The sequence below is a fragment of the Scomber scombrus genome, chromosome 1 (assembly GCF_963691925.1).
Source record: "Scomber scombrus chromosome 1, fScoSco1.1, whole genome shotgun sequence".
NCBI lineage: Eukaryota > Metazoa > Chordata > Actinopteri > Scombriformes > Scombridae > Scomber > Scomber scombrus.
In genome coordinates, this window is record NC_084970.1 from 22,540,432 (window position 1) to 22,560,819 (window position 20,388).

The 20,388-nt window shown below is 39.6% G+C and overlaps 1 protein-coding gene across 1 annotated transcript; it reads left to right on the forward strand.

Moving 5' to 3' along the window:
- The first annotated feature begins 779 nt into the window (after nucleotides 1-779).
- Nucleotides 780-18,492, forward strand: strc1 (stereocilin 1). The gene is made up of 29 exons (XM_062429870.1): nucleotides 780-795; nucleotides 1,271-1,975; nucleotides 2,074-2,098; nucleotides 2,505-3,882; nucleotides 4,002-4,817; nucleotides 5,443-5,508; nucleotides 5,621-5,731; nucleotides 5,898-6,052; nucleotides 7,755-7,941; nucleotides 8,271-8,386; nucleotides 9,508-9,637; nucleotides 9,748-9,930; nucleotides 10,495-10,533; nucleotides 10,624-10,794; nucleotides 11,189-11,329; nucleotides 12,143-12,204; nucleotides 12,323-12,458; nucleotides 12,579-12,667; nucleotides 12,947-13,082; nucleotides 13,183-13,379; nucleotides 13,647-13,737; nucleotides 14,520-14,691; nucleotides 14,846-15,021; nucleotides 15,172-15,327; nucleotides 16,152-16,294; nucleotides 16,419-16,567; nucleotides 16,826-16,923; nucleotides 17,124-17,274; nucleotides 18,383-18,492. The coding sequence occupies exons 1-29, from the start codon at nucleotides 780-782 to the stop codon at nucleotides 18,490-18,492; spliced, it is 6,105 nt and encodes a 2,034-aa protein (XP_062285854.1).
- The last annotated feature ends 1,896 nt before the right edge of the window (nucleotides 18,493-20,388 follow it).

The following is a 20,388-nucleotide window of genomic DNA, read 5'->3' on the forward strand; positions in this document are numbered from 1 at the left end:
TGATAACATACTAGAATAGCTCTAATCAAACACGTAATTGATGTACATTTAGGGGGGTAAATTCACTTATGAATAATGAATGAATTCAATTGTTCACAAAAGATCAAGTTGTTACAATGGTTAAGACTCGCGTTAGTCTACATTACACCCTTTAAAGTGTGAATGAAGCCTTTCCCTGTTTTAGTACATCATCAACAGCAGCATCAGGCTCTGCAAGAGGTTATAAGGAGTCTGTACCGTAGCTTTTTCAGCAATGTCATGTAAATCCTCCAGCAGTCAGTCTGGCGTCTTCTCGCTCTCCTCCTGCAGGACTCATGTTTCAGACGGAGAAGTTAATCAACTACACCTCATTAATAATTCAATCCCGACGGCCGTGCTTGTTGTCGAAATCCCTTCTGAGTTTCACCGCCCTCATTTCGCACCTAGTTTTCCTGCTTTACCGGTGTCCTTAATTAGGCAGCTTTTAGAGCAGGTGTACAGTTGCAGGTGGACGCCCATGTAAGGGGCCTGCAGCGTCTGTGAGTACGGTGACATGAAGACAGATGAGTTCATCATCAACTTATTGAATGTGTTTTGTGTACCAACTCGGTTTTAACATAACAAGCATGATCGTTCGTTTCCTTAACCCGGTTCTTCTCCCTCAGCTGAACATCTGCTCTACATCGACAGGATAAAACCAAGTGGATAGTTTTTTGGGTTGTTTTTAATATTTGGATTGGCTGCCTACTTACATTTAAGTGAGGACACTTACAATGTGGTCGACATCAGCTGTTTGCATCATGTGCATCCTCTTTGGTAAGTAGTTCAAAATCTGGATCTGTCTTGATGGAAAAATAAGGATGCATCGTCCAGAAAAAAAGAAAAAAAAAACTTTCATCAAGATGTCAGTGTCATGCGATCAATATCTGATAAGCAAAGTCAAATTCTGGATTGCTATTAAGGCTTTATTGATCTGATCATGACTAAGGAGCGCCAGATGTAAGGCAAGAAACTCTTACATACAATGGCATCCAGTGTAAATCCGTCATTTAATTGGATTATTTTTTCATGATGATGTTTTTCACTAAACTTGTGAACAAATAGATTGAATTTTTTTCGTCATGTAAAAAGTTTCCAACCTCAATTAAGGTTAAAATTAAAATTAGCAGCGCCAAAGGTTTGATATTAATCGTAGAAGTTCTAACTACTCAAGTTTTCACAATAGCAAAGAGTTGATAGAGATGACTAATGTAGATCAACAGAAATTAATATTTTCCTTTTTTATGCACAGGGATCATCTGTGATATCAAGCAAGTGTGTTCACAGCCCAAATTAATACAAAGAGTGACTGACGGGACTCCTGATGGCGTCACTAAATTGAAAGAAGAAATCCACAAAGTTATTAATCAAATTCACTCCTTATCCAGTGAAAAGGGAAATACACGCCCTACCAGTGTGTCTTCCACAGTAGAGGGTGCTGACTTAGATGGGTATTTTGGTGTTCTGGGTAACTTGTATGCTGTCTTCCAACCACTGCTGAGACAGAAGTTTTTTGAAGACCTTCCCAAAATTTTAGTTTGTATTTTATCTGGGAGACAGGACTGTGGACTCGAAGCAGAGCTGACAAAGACGGTGTCTCTGGAGTTGGGTAGACCACTGCTCACGTTCATGTCATCTCTGAGATCCCAGACATGCTTGCCACAGGATGATGGCTCAGATACAGAGTCAAACAGTTTCCTGAGGGCTTACTTCAGGATGGGGAAATCTACAGCAGCAACATTAAATGGTTTTCAGCAGGCATTTTTAAATATATTGTCAAGTCTCCCTCTTACTGGGAAATTGATGACTACTTTGAGTGACATGGTGGATGATGCTGTGAAATATATTTCAACATTCATGGCAACATTGCTCCAAGTACCAATGGACTACATCAGAATAGCCTTACAGTTTGGAATCAAGATCCCATCTTTAAAAGGAAAAGAGACCTGTGAGCAAGGTGAGCATTTTTTTATGTGTTTTTGTACACATTATATAATCTAAACTTCATTACAATTTCTTTGAGCTAATTAAATTGTTTTCCCGTTCATTCTGCAGGAGATCTCAAGCAGCTCATAATGTGGTAAGTCTTTACCACTTGGAATATACAATACTAGTCAAATGTTTGGACAGACCTTTCCATTCATTGGAATGAGACAGTGTCAAAACTTTTGACTGGTGCTGTCAGTGAAAGGGGACAAAGTCTATAGCCCTCCTTTTGGGCAAAGGTTTACTTGACGCTAATATGAAGCTTCAGCCTCCCAAATCGCCAAATTAAGTAAATACATTTCAAAGTTACCATCTTTTAGCTGCTTTAACAGAACATTTGTTTGTTCACAAGAACACTCCACAGGGCACCTTTAATGTCTCAGAGCAGTAAAACATGTATTAGCCAGATTGTCTCTCACTAATCTGCATGTATTTTTGTAAATATTATATTGTCACTGATTGAATCTGTTATAATTATTCAATACCTGTTTTTTTTTTAGGGGAATAAACCACAATGTGAGCTGGTCCTTTGGCAACTCAATCATTGACATCCTTCTGGAAACCTTCCTGCCTTCAGAACAGTCTCTGTGCACATATCCAGGGCCAGAGTGCCAGAATCCTCCCAGCGGCCCTTTCCAACGCAGCGTTCAAGGGGCAGACACTGATAACAGCCACTTTATCCTGCTCAAGTGCGATCGCCACAATCTGGCCGAGCTCAATGACACGCTGTGCGCTGAAATCCTTACAGATTTGAGAGAGGGATCCTCCACATCTGTGCTCACCTTATGCCAGGCACTTAGCTCCCTCAGTCCCACACAGATAGAGCAGGTGTGGAGCAACATTTGTTATGTTATTCAAGCACTGGTGTCTCCACTTGTCAGCAAGTCATCAGACTGCAGCATAAGTGACACACAGCCTTCCTCTGCCGTCAACTCTTTCTCACAGACTCTCCCACTCCTTCAGTCTGCACCTCACCGAATAGCCAGAGATGCCACCAACCTCAAACAGCTGGCCTGCAGCTACAAGAACTGGTTAGAAGACAAGGTGGTGAACCCTGTCCTTGTGTCATTGTGCAGCGATAACGAACGTGAGATGTTTGTGAAGGAGGTGTGTCACAATGCTGTGTTGATGAGGAAGCTTATCTCAGACCAGATGAACACCTGGCTGTATGGATACTGTGCAAACTCATCAGCAGACTCCACATACATGGTGACTCAGTTCTGTGTCTATGAGGAGTGGATTGACCAGCCCTCAGTCTTAGTGGACCCATCTTTACTGGAGTTCTGCATGAACCTGGACAGTCCCAGGCTGACGAAACTTATTTGTGAGCATAACGGATTCTTCATGCTTTTGCTGTCCAACCCTGAAAATATGCGGTTCATGCCTAACTGTTCAAGTCTGGCATCTCCACCATCAATCCCTGACCTGGACTCACTTATGCTAAATTCTTGTCGCTACTCTGAATGGCATGATGTGACGCAGATTACTACTGATATTTTGTCAAAGTGCATCCTGCGTGATCCCAAAGGTTTTACAAGAGAGGTTTGCTCCAATCAAACGTTTCTAAATAGCCTGCTCCGCATGAGGGAAAATTCCTGGCTTGGGAGTCACTGCAACACCACCGTGACTTTTCCACCCACCGAGGCACCCAAGCCCTTCAGCATTGCAGACTGGTGTGACTACCACACATGGGCAGACCGTCAGGTAGACGATTCAGTGGTCGGCCTGTGTTGGCAGTATGATCAGCTTGCTTTTCAGAAGAATGTCTGCTGCAAGGCGTCTGTGTTTGAAAAGCTGATACAAGACCCTCAGAACAAATGGGTAAAATCAGTCTGTGCAGACATGAAGGAAATTGAGGAAATAGAGGTTTTACCACAGGTGGGTATTGATCCCAGATCACATGTGTCCACAAAAAAGAATGACAGATGTTGTCATATAACAACGCAATAACACAGAAATTGTATCCTGATCTTGTGTCCATGTAATTTATACTTCAGGTGTGCAAGTACTCCGAGTGGACCCATCCCATCATCGTGGACATGACTGAACTAGCTCTCTGTGCTGAGATCGACCCACTTAACTTCACCTCCAAAGTCTGCTCCAACGAAACAGTCCTCCAGAACCTGCTGGCCAATCAGGACAACACCTGGTTAATTCAACACTGTGCCAACCATTCAAAACCAGGGGTTTCTCCTGGTGGAGGTGGGGGACAGGGAGGAGGTGTGACGGGATTCATCCCTGCAGAGCAGTGCCAGTACTCAAGCTGGAGCGTATCCCTTCCAGATGCAGCGCTCCTGACTCTCTGCTGGGAGCATGATCAGACAAAATTTGTATCATCTATCTGTCCCAATCCTGGGCTTCTCTTTTTGCTTGCCCGTGAGCCGTCTAGTAAGTGGGTGAGCTCTATGTGTACCACCTTCACCAACTACACCAGCACCAAAAACACCACTACAGAGCATAATGTTTGCCTGGCCAAAAAACTGGTGAAGCAGTTCAACTGGACCTGCTCTGCTGACTTCACCTCAGCCTGCCAGCCTGGGGCAAGTCAGAATATGGTTCTGCAGATGATGGTGCGCTGCTGGGTGGAGAGTCTAAGGTTCAGGGTGGGGGATCTGGTGACTCCATCTGTGGCTACTACAATGGAGCAGGCAGTCAGCACTACTGTGGTGGTCCTGCTGGCCTTGGAGGAAATCCAGAACACCTCACTGCATGTCACTGAGAACATAAGACTTAGTGTGCTGTCATCTGTGGTTCGCTATCTCGAGCGGGACGACGACCCTGACAAAAAGAGGGTGTTGCTGCAGTGTTTTGGGGTAGGCAGTTTGATTGTAGCAAGAGTCCTGTATCCCAGGCTTCAGCCTGCTCTGAATGCTCTTTTTGCAATAGTTACTTCTATTTCCTACTTGTGGTGCTCTTATTATCCATTCACATATTTTGGATTGGATTACTTGGATACTATGTACTCACCGCTTGCTAGATTCTTTTTTTTTTTTACTACTTACTACTTCTTACTGTGAGAGAAAACAGGAAGTGTTGTTGAATGAGAACTAATTAAGTCTGTGTAGACACTTCTTTTAAGAAAAGTTTTCTGGAGATTAATCAGAGTAGTTTGGATAGAGAATTTCCCTCATCTTTTATTCAGATCGGCTTAATCCGTTTGTGTTGAACCATTTACTTGCTTTATCTAATTATACATCCATATCAGTTACCATTAGTGTCACTGAATAGCAGTTGACCTTCAGTATACAGCCAGCCTACAGGTGGTGTACAGTTACACTCCTGTCATTGATATCGACATAATGAATCTCTTCCTCTGCATGTAATCCCCACTGGATCACACTTGATTTGACAATTACAGTATTGTGTCAAAACAGACACCCAGATTATGGTGGTGCCATTAATCCCTCCATTGATTGTGTGTGTATTTCTCCTTTGTAGAGAGTACTAACCAGCTTGATGCAGACGGCCAGAGATTTGACCAGTGATGAATTCTTCATCATTAAGGTTTAAATGCTGATGCAAAGTTTTTCCTTCGATCATGCATCATTTATGTGTGTTTTTCATGGTTGTTTTGGATTAATTTCATTATTCATGTTTGTATTATTTGTGTTTCCAGGAGTACTTCAGTATACCACTGAGCAGCCTGAGGTCAGTGCTCAGTGCAGCTCACATCACCACTGTCAGACTGATCCTTCAGTATTATAGCAGAAACAAGGATACGCTGCAGGTGAATAAGCAGGTCATTACACATACATGTGAAAAACACACCTTTCCTGTTTCTTCCTGGAATTTTCAGTTCTATATTTCACTGTGATGCCAACTTTTTCGTTTCATTTAGTTAATTACCCAGTATTCTTGCTGAAACACAACTGGTATTTGCTTGTGTTTGCAAGTTGCCAGATAAGTACCTGTCCACCATGGTATCAGTGCTGTTCCAGATCCACCTGGTGAAGGATGGCAGTCTCTTCCCTGAGCTGGCTCCCCTGCTGGCTGCAGCCAGCCCAGCTGACATCCATGCTTTGCCTCCACTGCAAAACAACGCCAATGTGTAAGTGATGGTGATATTATGTGTCAACTAATCAGCAGCTGTGGGGTCATTACTACTGAATGTTATGTCACATATTTCTATACGTGAGACATATCACTAGAATATCTCATAACAAAAACAGGCACACAGCAACATTTTGTGAGCTGTTGGTAGGTGCTTTTTGTGAGCTTTCTTTTGGCCAGGCTTGCTGTTTCAGTTTCTATGCTAAGCTAAACTAACCGGCTGCTGACTGTAGCCTTGTATTTAACAAACAGATATGAGAGATGAAAGTGGTATCAAGCTTTCACAGAGCCCCCGAAGTCCTGACAGATTATATATTTTTAATCATCTGCAAACAAGATAATATTGTGATACATCATAATAACTTATGCGCATAACATTGTTGTTATCTTTCGGACTTTGGAAACTCTGTAATCTTCTTATCTAACAAACTATAAAATAATAAGCACATTTCCTAAAATGTTGAACAGTCTCTTTAAATTGGACTATTTGGATCATTTGAACACCATACACATATCTTGACAAGGTGGATCTGCATTTTTAAACAATGATGCATCATTCTACTAAAAGCATACATTTAAATGCACCTTCACAATTGAATTCAAAGAATATTAGTATTATTACAACAAAATGGTAACTGAATATCTTTGTGCCACTTCTGCCAAGAGTATCAAGTGAACAGCATGATTTATTTCAAAGGTGAACATTTATGCAATGTCACTTCCCTACATAAAGTATAATGCTTCCCTCTGATCACAACCCTGGTGTCAGGCTTCAGTTAGAAGTGATGTGTCATTGCGCCCGATGCGCCAGGAACATTCATTAAACATAGAAAGTAAAGGAAACTAGTTTGTGACCAGGATTCATTCTAGAGAGGGCATTATAATGTGTGTGTATTTGATGATTTCAACAGGAATCAATCATTAAATATAGAACAGTATAGCAACCATAATCTGAGTCAGTCTCAATGTAAAATCTTGTATTGGTCTTTGGTCATCTTGTGCAAAATAATGTTGTTGATATGCTATACAAACCTAAATGTAGAAATAAATGGGTCTGTTTTTGTCTCTGTATTTTGATACTGTAAAACAATGCAGCTTTTGATGACCGAAGCTCAGAACAGTACACATATGACTTAAATGAGTAGTTCTACATTTTGGAAACAAAGTTGCTCTCTTGTCAAGTGTTAGATGAGAAGATTGATACCACATTTTAGAGAGACTGTTAGCTCAGTTTAGCACAAAGTCTGAAAACTGCACATAGCTCCTTGTAAAACCAAATACTGTTATTTTTAAAGTATGTTTTCTGTATGGATTAAAACTAAAATATAGCATGTTAATTTGTGAGTTCTAGTTTTAATGCTAATCTAAACTAACTATCTTAAGCTGCCTTAAACTTCATATGTGATGGAGAGATATGGGATTTTTGTCAATTTTTTCATCTAACTTTAGGCATAAAAGTAAATAAAAATATTTCCCCCAAAATTAAACGATTACTTAAACCAGATATTAACAAATTAAACCAGATTTCATTCGGCTAACAATTCTTATATATGTATAGAGCTTCCTCAACCTTCCTATTTGTTCAAATTGCTTAATGAAATCTTTCACAGCGGGCTGCAGACAATAGTTTGCAAATAACAAAGCAACTGTGCCAGTATTGCTCACAAGTTTAAACATTTCTGTAATTGTATTTTTTCTAGGAGGGAGACTATTAACAGATACTTGAGGCACATGTCTCTGGATCAGCGTCGAGCATTTGGCATGTGGTACAGCAACATTGTTCCCCCCTCTAACATCACCAGAGGTCATCAGTCACTGATCAGGGACACTGGAAACTTGATCGCTTACCTGCCCTTCCACAACTTCCAACACCTCTCACCTGCTCAGGTAACAGCCCTCTGAGCTCTGACACCTGGCTGCGAAACCAGAGAAGCCAGGATTCTGTCAGTTCGATTGGCCCCACGGCCCAGCAGAGCTACCTGTCACATACGGGTCAATAGATCTTTCTCTGTCACCACTAATGTGTGTCATATGCTTGTGCTTGTTGTTAATGTTTAATAAATCGAGATAGAAACACATGAACTGACCTTTCGGGGCTCAAACATGAATGTAAAGAAGATTTTAGGAATAAGACTGATGAACTATTTGACTTTGAACTAATGTTTGCCACAATTATATTATATAACTGTATTTTTTGTCATCATATTTATCCTCAGTTATTGGATGGACTGGATGTGTTGCAAAGAAACACCCTTAGTCCCTTTAAGCAGGAATTCATAGCACAGAGCATCATCAGCACCTACAGAAACTTGCCAGCTCAAGATTTGACCAGGTCAGGAAACACTTTTGTCCATGTGAATGGTTTTGTCGACATAACATGTACATGTCGCAACTTTTTTCAGATGGTTAGAAGTTGGTGTTCGTATGTCACTTCCTTAATGAAATAGAGTGACTTACCCCACCCACTGTTCCACCTGCAGGACACTAGCACTATGTAAAACTTACATGTACTGCTATTGAACATGAAATGTATGTTTTAGGAGATCAGACAATAATCTTTATTTAATAAAAAATATGTCCTGTTATAGAAAGTATCCAGATGCAATGCACATAGGCTGTCTCCAAGAAATTGGTGGTAAAAAGGTTAAATAGGGACGGCAGCCCTACATTAATGTCTGACTTTCATTCAGTGACCCATTACAGAAAGATAGATATTATGACCCAGATAATGAAGTATGAAATAGATTAGACAGTACGGTTACTCACCATTAAAACAATGCCCCCATGTAGTAGCTTTAAGGTTGATAAATCATCTTATTTTACAGTGTCTTATATCATAATATGGTATCATAATATATATATATATATATATATATATATATATATATATATATATATATATATATATATATATATATATATATATATATATACATACACAACAATAAAATGATAAACTAAGTAAAAGGACCTTAAAGTGCAATTATAACATAAATATACAACAGTAAAAATTAAAAACTAAAAAAAGAACCCAAAAGTGCAACTATAGTGCAGTATTGTACAGTCTGACTGCAGTTGGAATGAAGGACCTGCGGAAGCGCTCCTTCTTACACTTGGGCTGTATTAGTCTCTTGCTGAAGGAGCTACTTAAGTCCTTCACAGTCAGATGCAGAGGGTGAGAGGTGTTGTCCATGATGGAGGACAGTTTGGCATCTTTACCCCACATTCAAGATTTGGTATTTTTGCATAGTTAGGCCTCCACTAGAATTTGAAACATTTGGCTGCATAGCATTAGTTTATATTGATGGGCCCATTATTAGGTTGTGGCATATTCATGTTAAGTGGTCAATTTAGTGAGAATTTCTGAAATATAGGCCTATATTTAGCATTTTGTCAGCAAATCTCTCATCTGCTCCCAGGTGTATGTTGTTGAGTCAGTGTTTATAATTTTAGGCTGGGTCATCTCTCGTGCCTGGCAGACCCAAACGACCTCCTGGTATACAAAGATACCACAAATTTCAGTGTCATACAGGGATTCGTCATGAACTGCACACGTGAGGGACGCAGCCTGCCCAGCCACATGGTAGGAACAGCAAAGTCAACATGTGTTTTTTCATTGTTTTTTATGTTTTCATTTAGCAACTTATTATTATGTATGCTGTCTTTTTTGCTTGTTCGGATCTATATATCCAGACTTCCAGCGTGTTACTGAGCAGCGCAGAGTTAAATGTCCCATCCTTGCTCAACCCTGACCGACTGGCAGAGCTCGCCCATCTCCTGCCCTTGCTGGGTGTGACTTTCCTGCAGCATCTCACGTCATCACAGCTACCCGCCGCTCTTCCTGCTCTTGACTCTGTGCCTTTCAGTCCTGTACAGGTAGAGAATTGTGCTCAACCTTTCTTACTAGTGAATTCATTCTTACATATGAAATAGATTTCAAGTATCAGTATACATGGGTGCAGTCAATCCCTTTCACTACACAAGCCCTTATTTGTTGTACATGGTTGGGTTTCGTGGCAGCTGGTGGGGCTTGTTGGCCTGAGGAACAGCTGACAGGCAGCCACTCTTCAGCACACTGACCCCTGATCCTCTCACTTTTTCCTCTGCTTCACAGCTGTTGTCTTACTTTCATATGTCTTAAGGAAACTAAGGATTAACCTCTTTAAGCCCACAGACCTTTTTGGCTACTTCATCATGACAAAAATGTTGTGTGGATAAGCAGACTTAAACCAAAACCTAAATTATCATCTAGAATTTGTCATTTGACGTAATGGTGAAGACGTTAAATAAAAATCTTGGATTTTAATATTTTACCCACTATATGTTGGAGCAAGTAGATACATCATATATGGCATACCAGTCAAATACCAGTTAAATTACCATTTGAAAGGTTACTTACATTATTTTCATTTATATACTGTCATTCTGCATGGTTTTCAGGCCTCCATAATTGTAGACAAGCTGTCGTCAACTAGCACAGTAAGTGTTTTCATAAATACATTTGGTATAGAGTTTTCTGCCCGGTGTTTTTGTGTGCCCTGACCTCCACACCTTCCTCCCCTTGCCCAGCTGAGCACTCCCGGCCGGCTGAAGGAGCTCGGCTACCTCATAGTGGGAGTAAAGACAGAGGCCTTGTTGATGCTGACCTCTGACAAGCTGCTGTCATCCCTGCCTGCCATGGCCCAGCACACACCAGGCTTCAGCCCACCACAAGCAAACGCTATCTCAACCAAACTATGGGTACAACAAACACATTCACTGTAAGAGGGGGGACACGCATGCATACAGAGTCATAATAAATTTAGAATAAAATACAGCATTGTTACTGTTGTAATTTCAAATATATTTAGTATTTATTGTTAAGCTTTCTATTAAAGTTCACTTAGAGTTATTTAAGTGTTTAATCTGTAGACAGCATCTGTGATAATGTTCCTTGTGATGTCTTAAATATTGGGGGTGAATTTTTTACCTTATAAAAAAGGGTACAGTGGAGACAAACTGTGGGAGAAAGAGGGGGAATGACATGCAACAATGTTGAGAGCTGCACTCAAATGGAGGGGTGTAATATGTCAAATTCGTTAAACCAAAGACTCCAAGGATGCTCCCCCTGATACTTTAATTTTGCTCCTACCAGGGCTTTCCAGAAGTGGTCGGCTGGTTGGATGATGTAGAACCTCTGCTCTATTTCACACCTCTGCTCAGTATCCTGCCCAGGACTCGTCAGCTTGTGACCAACGTGACCACTGCATCCACAAAACCCTGGAACACACAGCAGGTATCACACAGCCCCTCTTTTACCAGCTCACATAAAAACAGCGGTGAGGTCATCTTTGAGTGCTCATTACATTTTTTTTATAATGCGATGCCATGAACGCCCATCACAGGCTATATATGCAGAGTGGTAAACAGGTCAGCAATAGAGAGTGTTTAATTTGTCAAGGCGCTTTGTTTGAGCAAATAACGGCAGAGGTCAGGAAGCTAAAGAGTATTTATTGATCCAAGAAGAAGAGAAATAGTTGGGGAAAAATCTGAAAAATGCACATGATTGTAAAATTAGAGCAGAAATAAATTATATCCTACCACTATCCTGTATATAATATATTAAAACAATTAAAGTTTATTTATCAAAGAAAGAAAAGAACAAAATGATGAATATATAGATTACCTGAAATACAAATAAAATGATTTTTTTCACAAACATTTCACTCAGTTATAAAGTAGGCCATCAAGGTTTTAATCAGTTCAAACTCGAGCCCATTTGAATACAGAGCTGGTGACTTTTACGCTGTGCCATTATCTCTTTATGCTTCCTCTAATTAAATGTGCTTCCTCTATCTGTCATGAGTAGGTGTGTATGACAGTATCTTGATTAGTTACTAAATTATTAAGACGAGAAGTAAAAGCAAAGACGTCATCATCATTGATACTGTGAATGGACATGCCTGCGAATACAAACAGCCCAGACAAAAAGTGTCTTCTTATCAGATTGCTGATGTCCCTGATCACGCAATGGAAGCGGTCTGGAGCCTGCAGACAACTGTTAACTATATAACAACTATGTAAAATATTTTTTCATTTTCTTCCACAGGCTAAAGCAATATTCAATGAGATGCTTGCTACTAATCCAAACCTTATCAAGGAAGATTTCCTGTAAGTCCAAATTGTACAATCCTAGTCTGTATCCAACATTTCTTTCTTTAGTGTTTTAGTATTCTGCCGCTATGTAAAAGCTATGTATCTTATGACCATGCTCTCTTTATGTAATCAGGAGTCTTGGAACAGTGGGTCAGGGTGTGACCTGTGAGGCCTTACAGGAGCGCTTCAGAGCTGATTCTTCACCCTCGTCAGTAAGAAGAATCCTGGCTTTCCTCAGGCAGCAGCCCAGTCCTCTGCACACCTCGCTGGTAAACCACCTGCTTGTTTGATTGATCTGATTCTGCCGTAGAGCAACAAGGGTAAATGTGTTGTTCCTGTTCATGTGATTCAAAATGCATCTTCATGTGTATTTGTTCTGCTCGGGACAGAAAAAGTGTGTCATCGACGAGCTGTATCAGTTTGAGTTCTTCTCTCAGTTGCTTGAAGGTCTTGGAGCTGAGATTGCCCTGTCCATGCCGTAAGTGTGAAGTTGTTATTAATCAACGCACAATAAATATGTTAACATGAGAAAACAGAAATTTTGATCTCAATATAGACAGTAGAAAACTTTGCCTAAAGAATAATTACGTTTTGTGGGCTGCTCTTTTCTTATGGAGATAAGACATCAAATATTGGCTAAGACATTGATTAATTAATTATGCACTATGCATAAAAGCTAAAACATATTAGTTTATAATTAGTTTATTAGTAGATATTTAAAGGTATGCTCACTATCATTTCGTGTGTGTAATTTCAGGGTGAGCACCATTAAAAAGTTCTCTTCAGATTTGATGGACACTCTAAGGAAGATAATTATTAAGGACCCTCATCAATTTATTGTGCTGTCAAGAACAAAACAGGAGCTCCTGGTGGACAAAATGGTGCAGAGGATGGTCAGTAGAAGTGTTCAGTAGTGCAGACTTTAATATTTTGGGGGTTTTTTTGTATTTCTTGTGTGGTCAGCAGTGTTTGTTGCACTCTTTTTTTCTGCAGGGCATGTATACGGGTGTGTTCACTGAAGAGGAGTTCCGTTCACTGGGCATTATGGCCACGTTTGTGGTGGACGAGATATTTGTTCAGGTGGACCGCAGCTCCTTCACTGACAATCTGGATTTCCTCTGGGGGCTTTGTTACAGCAGTAGCAAGATGGACATTGTGGCTCGTATCCTGCAAGAACCCGCCGCCTTCGGGTAATGTGATCACCTCAAACACAAACTTTTGGGAAGAAAATGCAAGAAATCAGCCTTGTAATTGTGTGTGCATTATGGAGTTTATCCAGTTGGGTTTGTGAAGGAAGTGTGTTTTAGGGGCTTCCTTAACCTGTTGTGTAAGTTTTCAGTTGATTGGGTAGAGGTTACAAATGACAAAGCTCTTTGTAAACAGAAATATTAGCTGTACACACCACAGTGCATATGTTGGAAAGATGATAGTTCTGAAAGTGTTCTGTTTCCTCACAGCCCAGTCCAGAGCTGGAACCAGACTACACTCAGTCAGATGGACAGATTTCTCTTCTTCTTGCCCATGGAAAGTCTGCAGAAGATTTCTCTGGTGAGTTTACTGCTATATATTCATTTACTTAGTATTACATCTTAATTGCCTCTGAGAAACAGATAAAGAAAAAAACTTGAAATGTAAAGATTACTTTCATTATCATTAACCTGCACAATAGAGACATTTTCTTGATTAATCTATTAATTGTGTTGTCTATAAAATAATGGAAAATGGTGAAAAGAAAAGTTCCATCACAACAGAGCCTGAGGTGATTTCATCAAATGTTGGGTTTTGTCCAACCAACAGTCCAAAACCCCAAATATTCAATTTACAATCAAGAAAAGTAGCAAATTCTCACATTTGCAAACCTGGAAGTATGATATTATTTGTAATTTTTGCAAATTGAATGATTAGTCACTTATCAAAATTGTCTGTCAGTTCTGGTGATGGATTGTGCCTGAGGGGTTGTCAGTTATTGTTGCAGTGGAGATTGTGGCTGTGCAGCCTCACTCTGAAGTGGCAGTCTCTTTTGAGATTTGCAAGATTTCCAAGGAATTCAGACACAGTGCCTGTACAGATTTATTCCATGTCCAGGAATCCATGGTGAAGTGTTGGGATTGTTACTTGATACAACGGTAGGTTAGGCCAACAAAGGCTGTAAATAAATCCCTCAGGTATCACATCTCCAGAAGGTGTCAGGATCAGGTGGTTACGTTCCTGTTTTTCCTGTAAACCATCAGCATGTGTCTCTGTCAACGTGTATGTGTGTATGTGTGTATGTGTGTATGTGTGTATGTGTGTATGTGTGTGTGTGTGTGTGTGTGTGTGTCTTCTCACAGGAATTGATGACTGTTGGGCGGATAGAGAAGCTGTTCATGAGCCAGCATCAGTGGGAACGTGGGGATGTGGGGATCCACTGTTTAAACAAGAACGAGAGGACACGTCTTTTTGAAAAGCAACAGTTTGTTCTTCAGTTCTTCCTCGGCTTCCTCAAAATAAACCCTCTGTCACGTGAGCATCACTTAAATTTTTGGACAGAATCTTGATGGTACTCTCGAATGTCTGGCAATCAAGTTAAAATTATTGTTTAGATATAACCATATGATACATGTCAACAGTATCTCCTGATCAGATATAATGAATGTGTCTGTCTGTCGTCGGCCAGCGACTCCTATGGTTCCTACCTGTGAGATTCTGCACACAACCGCTCCCTCTGCCTGGACCTCCAACAGCCTGACAAGCATGTCTTCATCGGCCTTCTCCAACTGTCTGGAGCTGATAGGTCAAGACCCTTTCCTTGCATCATACCAACGCAGCCAGGTCATCACAAAAGTCAAACAGGTGAGATTTGTGATCTTCTTTAAACCCATTCAACACCATCACAAAAGTGCACTGTTCAGGGCAGCTTCCTCGCCTCAGTACAGGTGGTAATACTGTTTGTCTGCTCTTTCTTTACTGGGCTTCTTTGGCATGACGTGTGTATGTTTGAAGATGTACGGCCCCGTCTCCTCCTTCTCCCAGTCTGTAATCTCTCAGCTGGGTGGACTAGCTGTAGAGCTGTCATCAGAGGAGCTGATTGCACTACGATTGATTGAGCGGAGAAGCATCGCTTCTATGGGCGCTATCAGTACCTGGAGCAACAGACAGGTGACCGCTTTGTTACCAGCAGTAAACATATGAACTATATTTACTTTTAGCCCTACAAGGCCAAAAAACTCAATACTTGACAACATTAAACTCCAAGCAAGGGCAGAGGCAGTGAGTTTGTGTTGTTTGTGTAATCAATTAAAAAGGTGAATGGTTGATGAGTGCCAACAACAAAATTTAGCTTCAAACCACTTGGATAAAAACAAGGAATGAGATCAAAAATGTGTTATGGGGGGGAATGAAAGACTGATATTTTAATTTTACACATGACAGTTTGTTGGCATGTGCCCATGATATAAGCAGGATCAAACCTGTCAGATTATGAGCTCCACTAGTCATGTCGGGTTGTTCTTTTCCTTAGCGTAATCCAATTGTGGAATTTGTTGGTTATTATCCCTTACCTTTTATAAGTCTGTTACAATTTAGCACGTTGGCCTCAAAACTCCAAACCCTTTTTCTCAACTTCACCACTTTGGTGGTTCTTGCTGTTTTCCTTTGTGGGACAGTACAGGGTTATGTATAATACAATACAATTGTTTTTGTCCCAGATAAATATATCTGTATTTGAAAGCAAATGATGCCAAATATGTCAGTTACTGAAAGAAGTTCTATTTGTTTTCATTACCTTCACTAGTACAAAATGTAATGTCTTAAATACACTGCTGACGTGAAGTGGAAGGAAATTCATTTCTAAATGTATATTATACAAATACCATTGATATACATAAAACAATGTGAAATGCAAACTAATACACCCAATACTGTGAAGTTTTAATGTATGTTCAAAGGTTAGGTCTGGATCATGACTCTTGTTTTCATCCTAGCTGGCTGCACTGTTTACCACCGTTTTAAACTCCACCAAGCAGAGTCCGAGTCAGCTTGATTCCAGCACACTGGTTGCAATGGGATACATTGTGTGCGGAGCTAAAACCACTGAGATGAACACCTTCAATGCTGTAGAGTTTAGGTGAGCAAATAACAACAGTAACAGACACTTTTACAGGCCCTGATTCAATCACAGTATTGTCAGTTTCCCTTCCTTACGCCTCCTCTCCTCTTTGATGTACTGTGTCTCCCCCTGGTGGCCGCAGTAAGGCAGTGCTCTGGCTGGGTCAACTGAGGCTGTCCTGCTCAGAGGAGCAGCTGCTGTCACTTGTAGGGCTGCTGACCCACAGCCTTGCTTTTGGACTCATGAGTTCATGGAGAACTGATGTCTTCATCGAGATTGGGGTTCTGGCAGGTATGGTGCATTAACTGCATCTGTATGCTTTTTATAACTAAATCACCAATGAAGAAAATTATATATTTGTTCTGTTGTTATTATGATACAGTTTCTTACATGGTAGACATAGAAAATCAGATCAAACTTAAATTAAAGCTATCTTGTTTTTATTGCTTTTTTCTTGATACCCTCCACAAGTATTGTGTCACTCTATTATGGATTGACTCAGTGGGCCTCTGTGTGACTTCACTCTAAAACATTTTGCACCCTTTACAGCTGGCCTTTCAGATATGGCCATGTCTGCCTTGGTGAAAGAGCAAATTGAAGGAATCACGCCTATGGCTATTTCAATGATACCACCTAAAAGATTTGCTGTAAGTTGACATTGAAGGACAACATGAAAACAATATTCACAGAATATTGAGAATAAGCTGTTATTTTTTTAGAGTTTTTCTTCTGGAGTTCAAAATATTTTCACCTGCGATCATGTTGCTGCATTTTGACAAAAATGAATCTTGTCTTCTCTTTTCCCATCTCACTGATCCTCTGTTTCTGTTTGTTGTGACACTTCAAGGTGGTTTTCCGGCAGCAACAGATCAGCATGTTCTCCTATGAGCAGGCCGCTGCAGTAACTGATGAGCAGCTGTCAGCTCTGTCAGATGTCCAGAAGACGGCTCTGGCTATGGTGCTGACGCCCTGGGAGGACCGGCCTGTAGATTTCAGAGGTAAAACACTGAGTGAAACCATAAATCTTTATTGTCCACTGATCATTGTCAGAAGCGTACTTCATATTACACAAAATTCATATACTGTGAATTATTCTTATGATCTAGTGTACCTGGTAAATATTAAGTTACCTCTGTAAAAGCTGTAACCAAAGTTGTGTCCCAATTTTATACTAATACTAATACAGTATTTTACTAATTAATATTCATAATATGCTGTCTTGGCACTTAGTATACGAGAAATAAACTATTATATATTTGCACTAAAAGGAAATGATACAGCATGAAATGACACAGCATAGAAAAGTGAGACAATCCTGATGAAAACTGATGCATTTCATTTGCATTTGGAGTTTCATACAGTGGCCCTTATAGACAAAGCATACAGTGAATAATTGATTGATAGATTAGTTATCAACTATAAAATTAATCAAATAATAATTCGGAGTCTTTGTTATAAGAAAAAAAAATCTAAATTCTCTGATTCCAGCTTCTCGAGTGTGAATATTTTCTGGATTCTTTAGTCTTAAGAAAGCTGAATATCTTTAGATTGTGGACTGATAGTCAGGACACAAACGAGACATTTAAGGACATCATCTTGGGCTTTAGAAAACAATGATTTTTCATCATTTTCTGACATTTTATAGACCGAACAGTTAATGGATTAATTAATAATAAAAATAATCCTTATTTGAGCTCTAAATCCATGTTAGAGGAGTATGTAGCGTGGAATTCGGACACTTTTAAATATGCTTTAATTCACCTATTTAAAAATTACATGCATCTATTGGAGAGACTGAGTTTGTGGAGTCATAGAGTGTGTAAGAGGTTATATGTATGCTGATGGGCATCTTTGGGATTCAACATGCTAAATTATATAAATAAAAACAGGCTCAGTTGAGATGAGTTTTGAACATTGAACATTTGTTTTGTTATTCCATAATCATAACAGCTCTAAATCTGAAATATTTCAACTGAACCACTCCAGAAAGCGCAACGAAATTTGTTGTACAGTTATTTTTGTTTTGATATACAAAGATGCATAACCATCAGGGATCCTATTTTGCACGGCTTCTAAATTTGTATTGGTTTCACTGTGTTCCTATAGGAAGGTCACTGGGGCCGGCACTGAGCCACAGTCCTCTATGCCTGATACTTGGACTGCTGATGCTGCTGATCGTCCCGCCCTGCCCTGACCTGATCTGCCCTGGCACATGACCCCAATCACCCCTGCTGGATCAGGAGAGAAGTCCTAAATCCTCACCCTGATAACCAAGATTATCTCACTTATCTGTGCAATACCATGCCTTTTTGAAATAACAGACGGGTGACAAATTAAAGGAAAAACCGGTACGGGTCTGAATGCTTGACCCCTACAGTAAAGGGATCTGGTGACTCAGTTATGCTGTGGGGGACATTTTGCTGGTATGGTTTGGATCCACTTGTCCACTTTGAGGGAAAGGTCACTGCAAATCAATACAAAGTTGTTCTGAGTGATCACCTTTATCTTATAATGTAACGTTTCTATCCTGATGCTAGTGGTCTCTTCCAGGATGCCAATGCACTCATCCATACAGTATGAGGGGTCACTGAATGGTTTGATGAGCATGAACATGATGTGAATCATTTGCTATGACCTTCACAGTCACCACATCTCAACCTAATTGAACAGCTATGGGAGGTTTTGGACCGATGTGTTAGACAGCACTCTCCACCACCATCATCAAAACACCAAATGAGGGAATATCTTTTGGAAGAATGGTGTTCATCCCTCCAGTAGAGTTCAACGACTGTTGGATCAATGCTAAGGAGCACTGAAGCTGTTCTGGCAGCACATGGTGGCCCAACTCCTTACTAAGACACTTTATGTTGGTTTTTCCTTTACTTTGTCACCCATCTGAAGTAGCACTTCAGGATTTATATATATATTGTATTTAACGAGATTGTTATTTATTTTGGCAACTTAACATACCAACATTAAGCACTGACGGAACCAAAGGAATAGCTCTTAACTTAAAAAAGAGAAGAAGAAAACATTTTGACAATATAAGCTCCCACATAATATTTATTTTTGTCTTTTTTTAAAGATCTTGATAAATTTGAACCACAACTGTCCCAGTGTAGTCTTCTCAGGGATGTTACGCCATACCCAGAAAAGCAACCCAAACACTTATGTATAACCAGTTTGTTACATTATATATTTACCCTGAGTTACCTTAATTAGATAAGATGAAGGTACATAAAACTCAACAAGATCTAATTATACTTCAATTGGTCAACTTCAGTGTATTGTTGCTGTGAGTTTTGTATTGTTGTGCACACATTCTGGTGTGATAAATATAGACTTCAATTATTAAACTGAAACACTCTGCCTCTGATCGACTCAGTTTGGGTTTTTGTTTAATTTTGCACTCATGCACACTCAGTAGAAAAATTGTTCTCACATTTTCAGTATAAAGTTGTGTGTAATGTTCATTTATGATCATCTATATGGACAAACAACTCCCAATAAGAAAAGAAAACTATAGTGGACTGCTTAAGTACAAATTAAGAACAAAATACATTTCAGTCATCATTATGAGACAGTATATCAAATATAACTATGACTTTGTTTAAATGATTCAACTCAACAAAATGAATTGTGTTTTGATCAAAATTATTTGATACTAAGTCAACATTTTGACATAATATAATTTTGATATACCATCTTATAATTTATTGAATGTATTTATTTGTTTCATTCATTAGGTTTTATTTTGTCTTCTTTAACTGGTAGAAATGTGACTCCATAATTTGACTTCATCTGTAAATTGTTGGTTGCGCTTTCACCAGTGTGAAATGATGCTCGAGTTGCAATACAGTACATTTATTGGCAACTATTTTAGTAATTGATTAATCTTAAATTTTGAATCTTGAAAAGTGGAAATCAAAACATTCTCGTTTAAGCTTCTGAAATGTGAAAATGTGCTCCTTTAATTTTCTTAACATGATTATAGTGAAGTAAACACTTTGGGCTTTTGGACTGCTGGTTGGGTAAAACAAAACACTTGATATAATGATATAATCTTGGGCTTAAGGAAATTCTCTCTTCTGATGTTATATCAGCCAAATGAT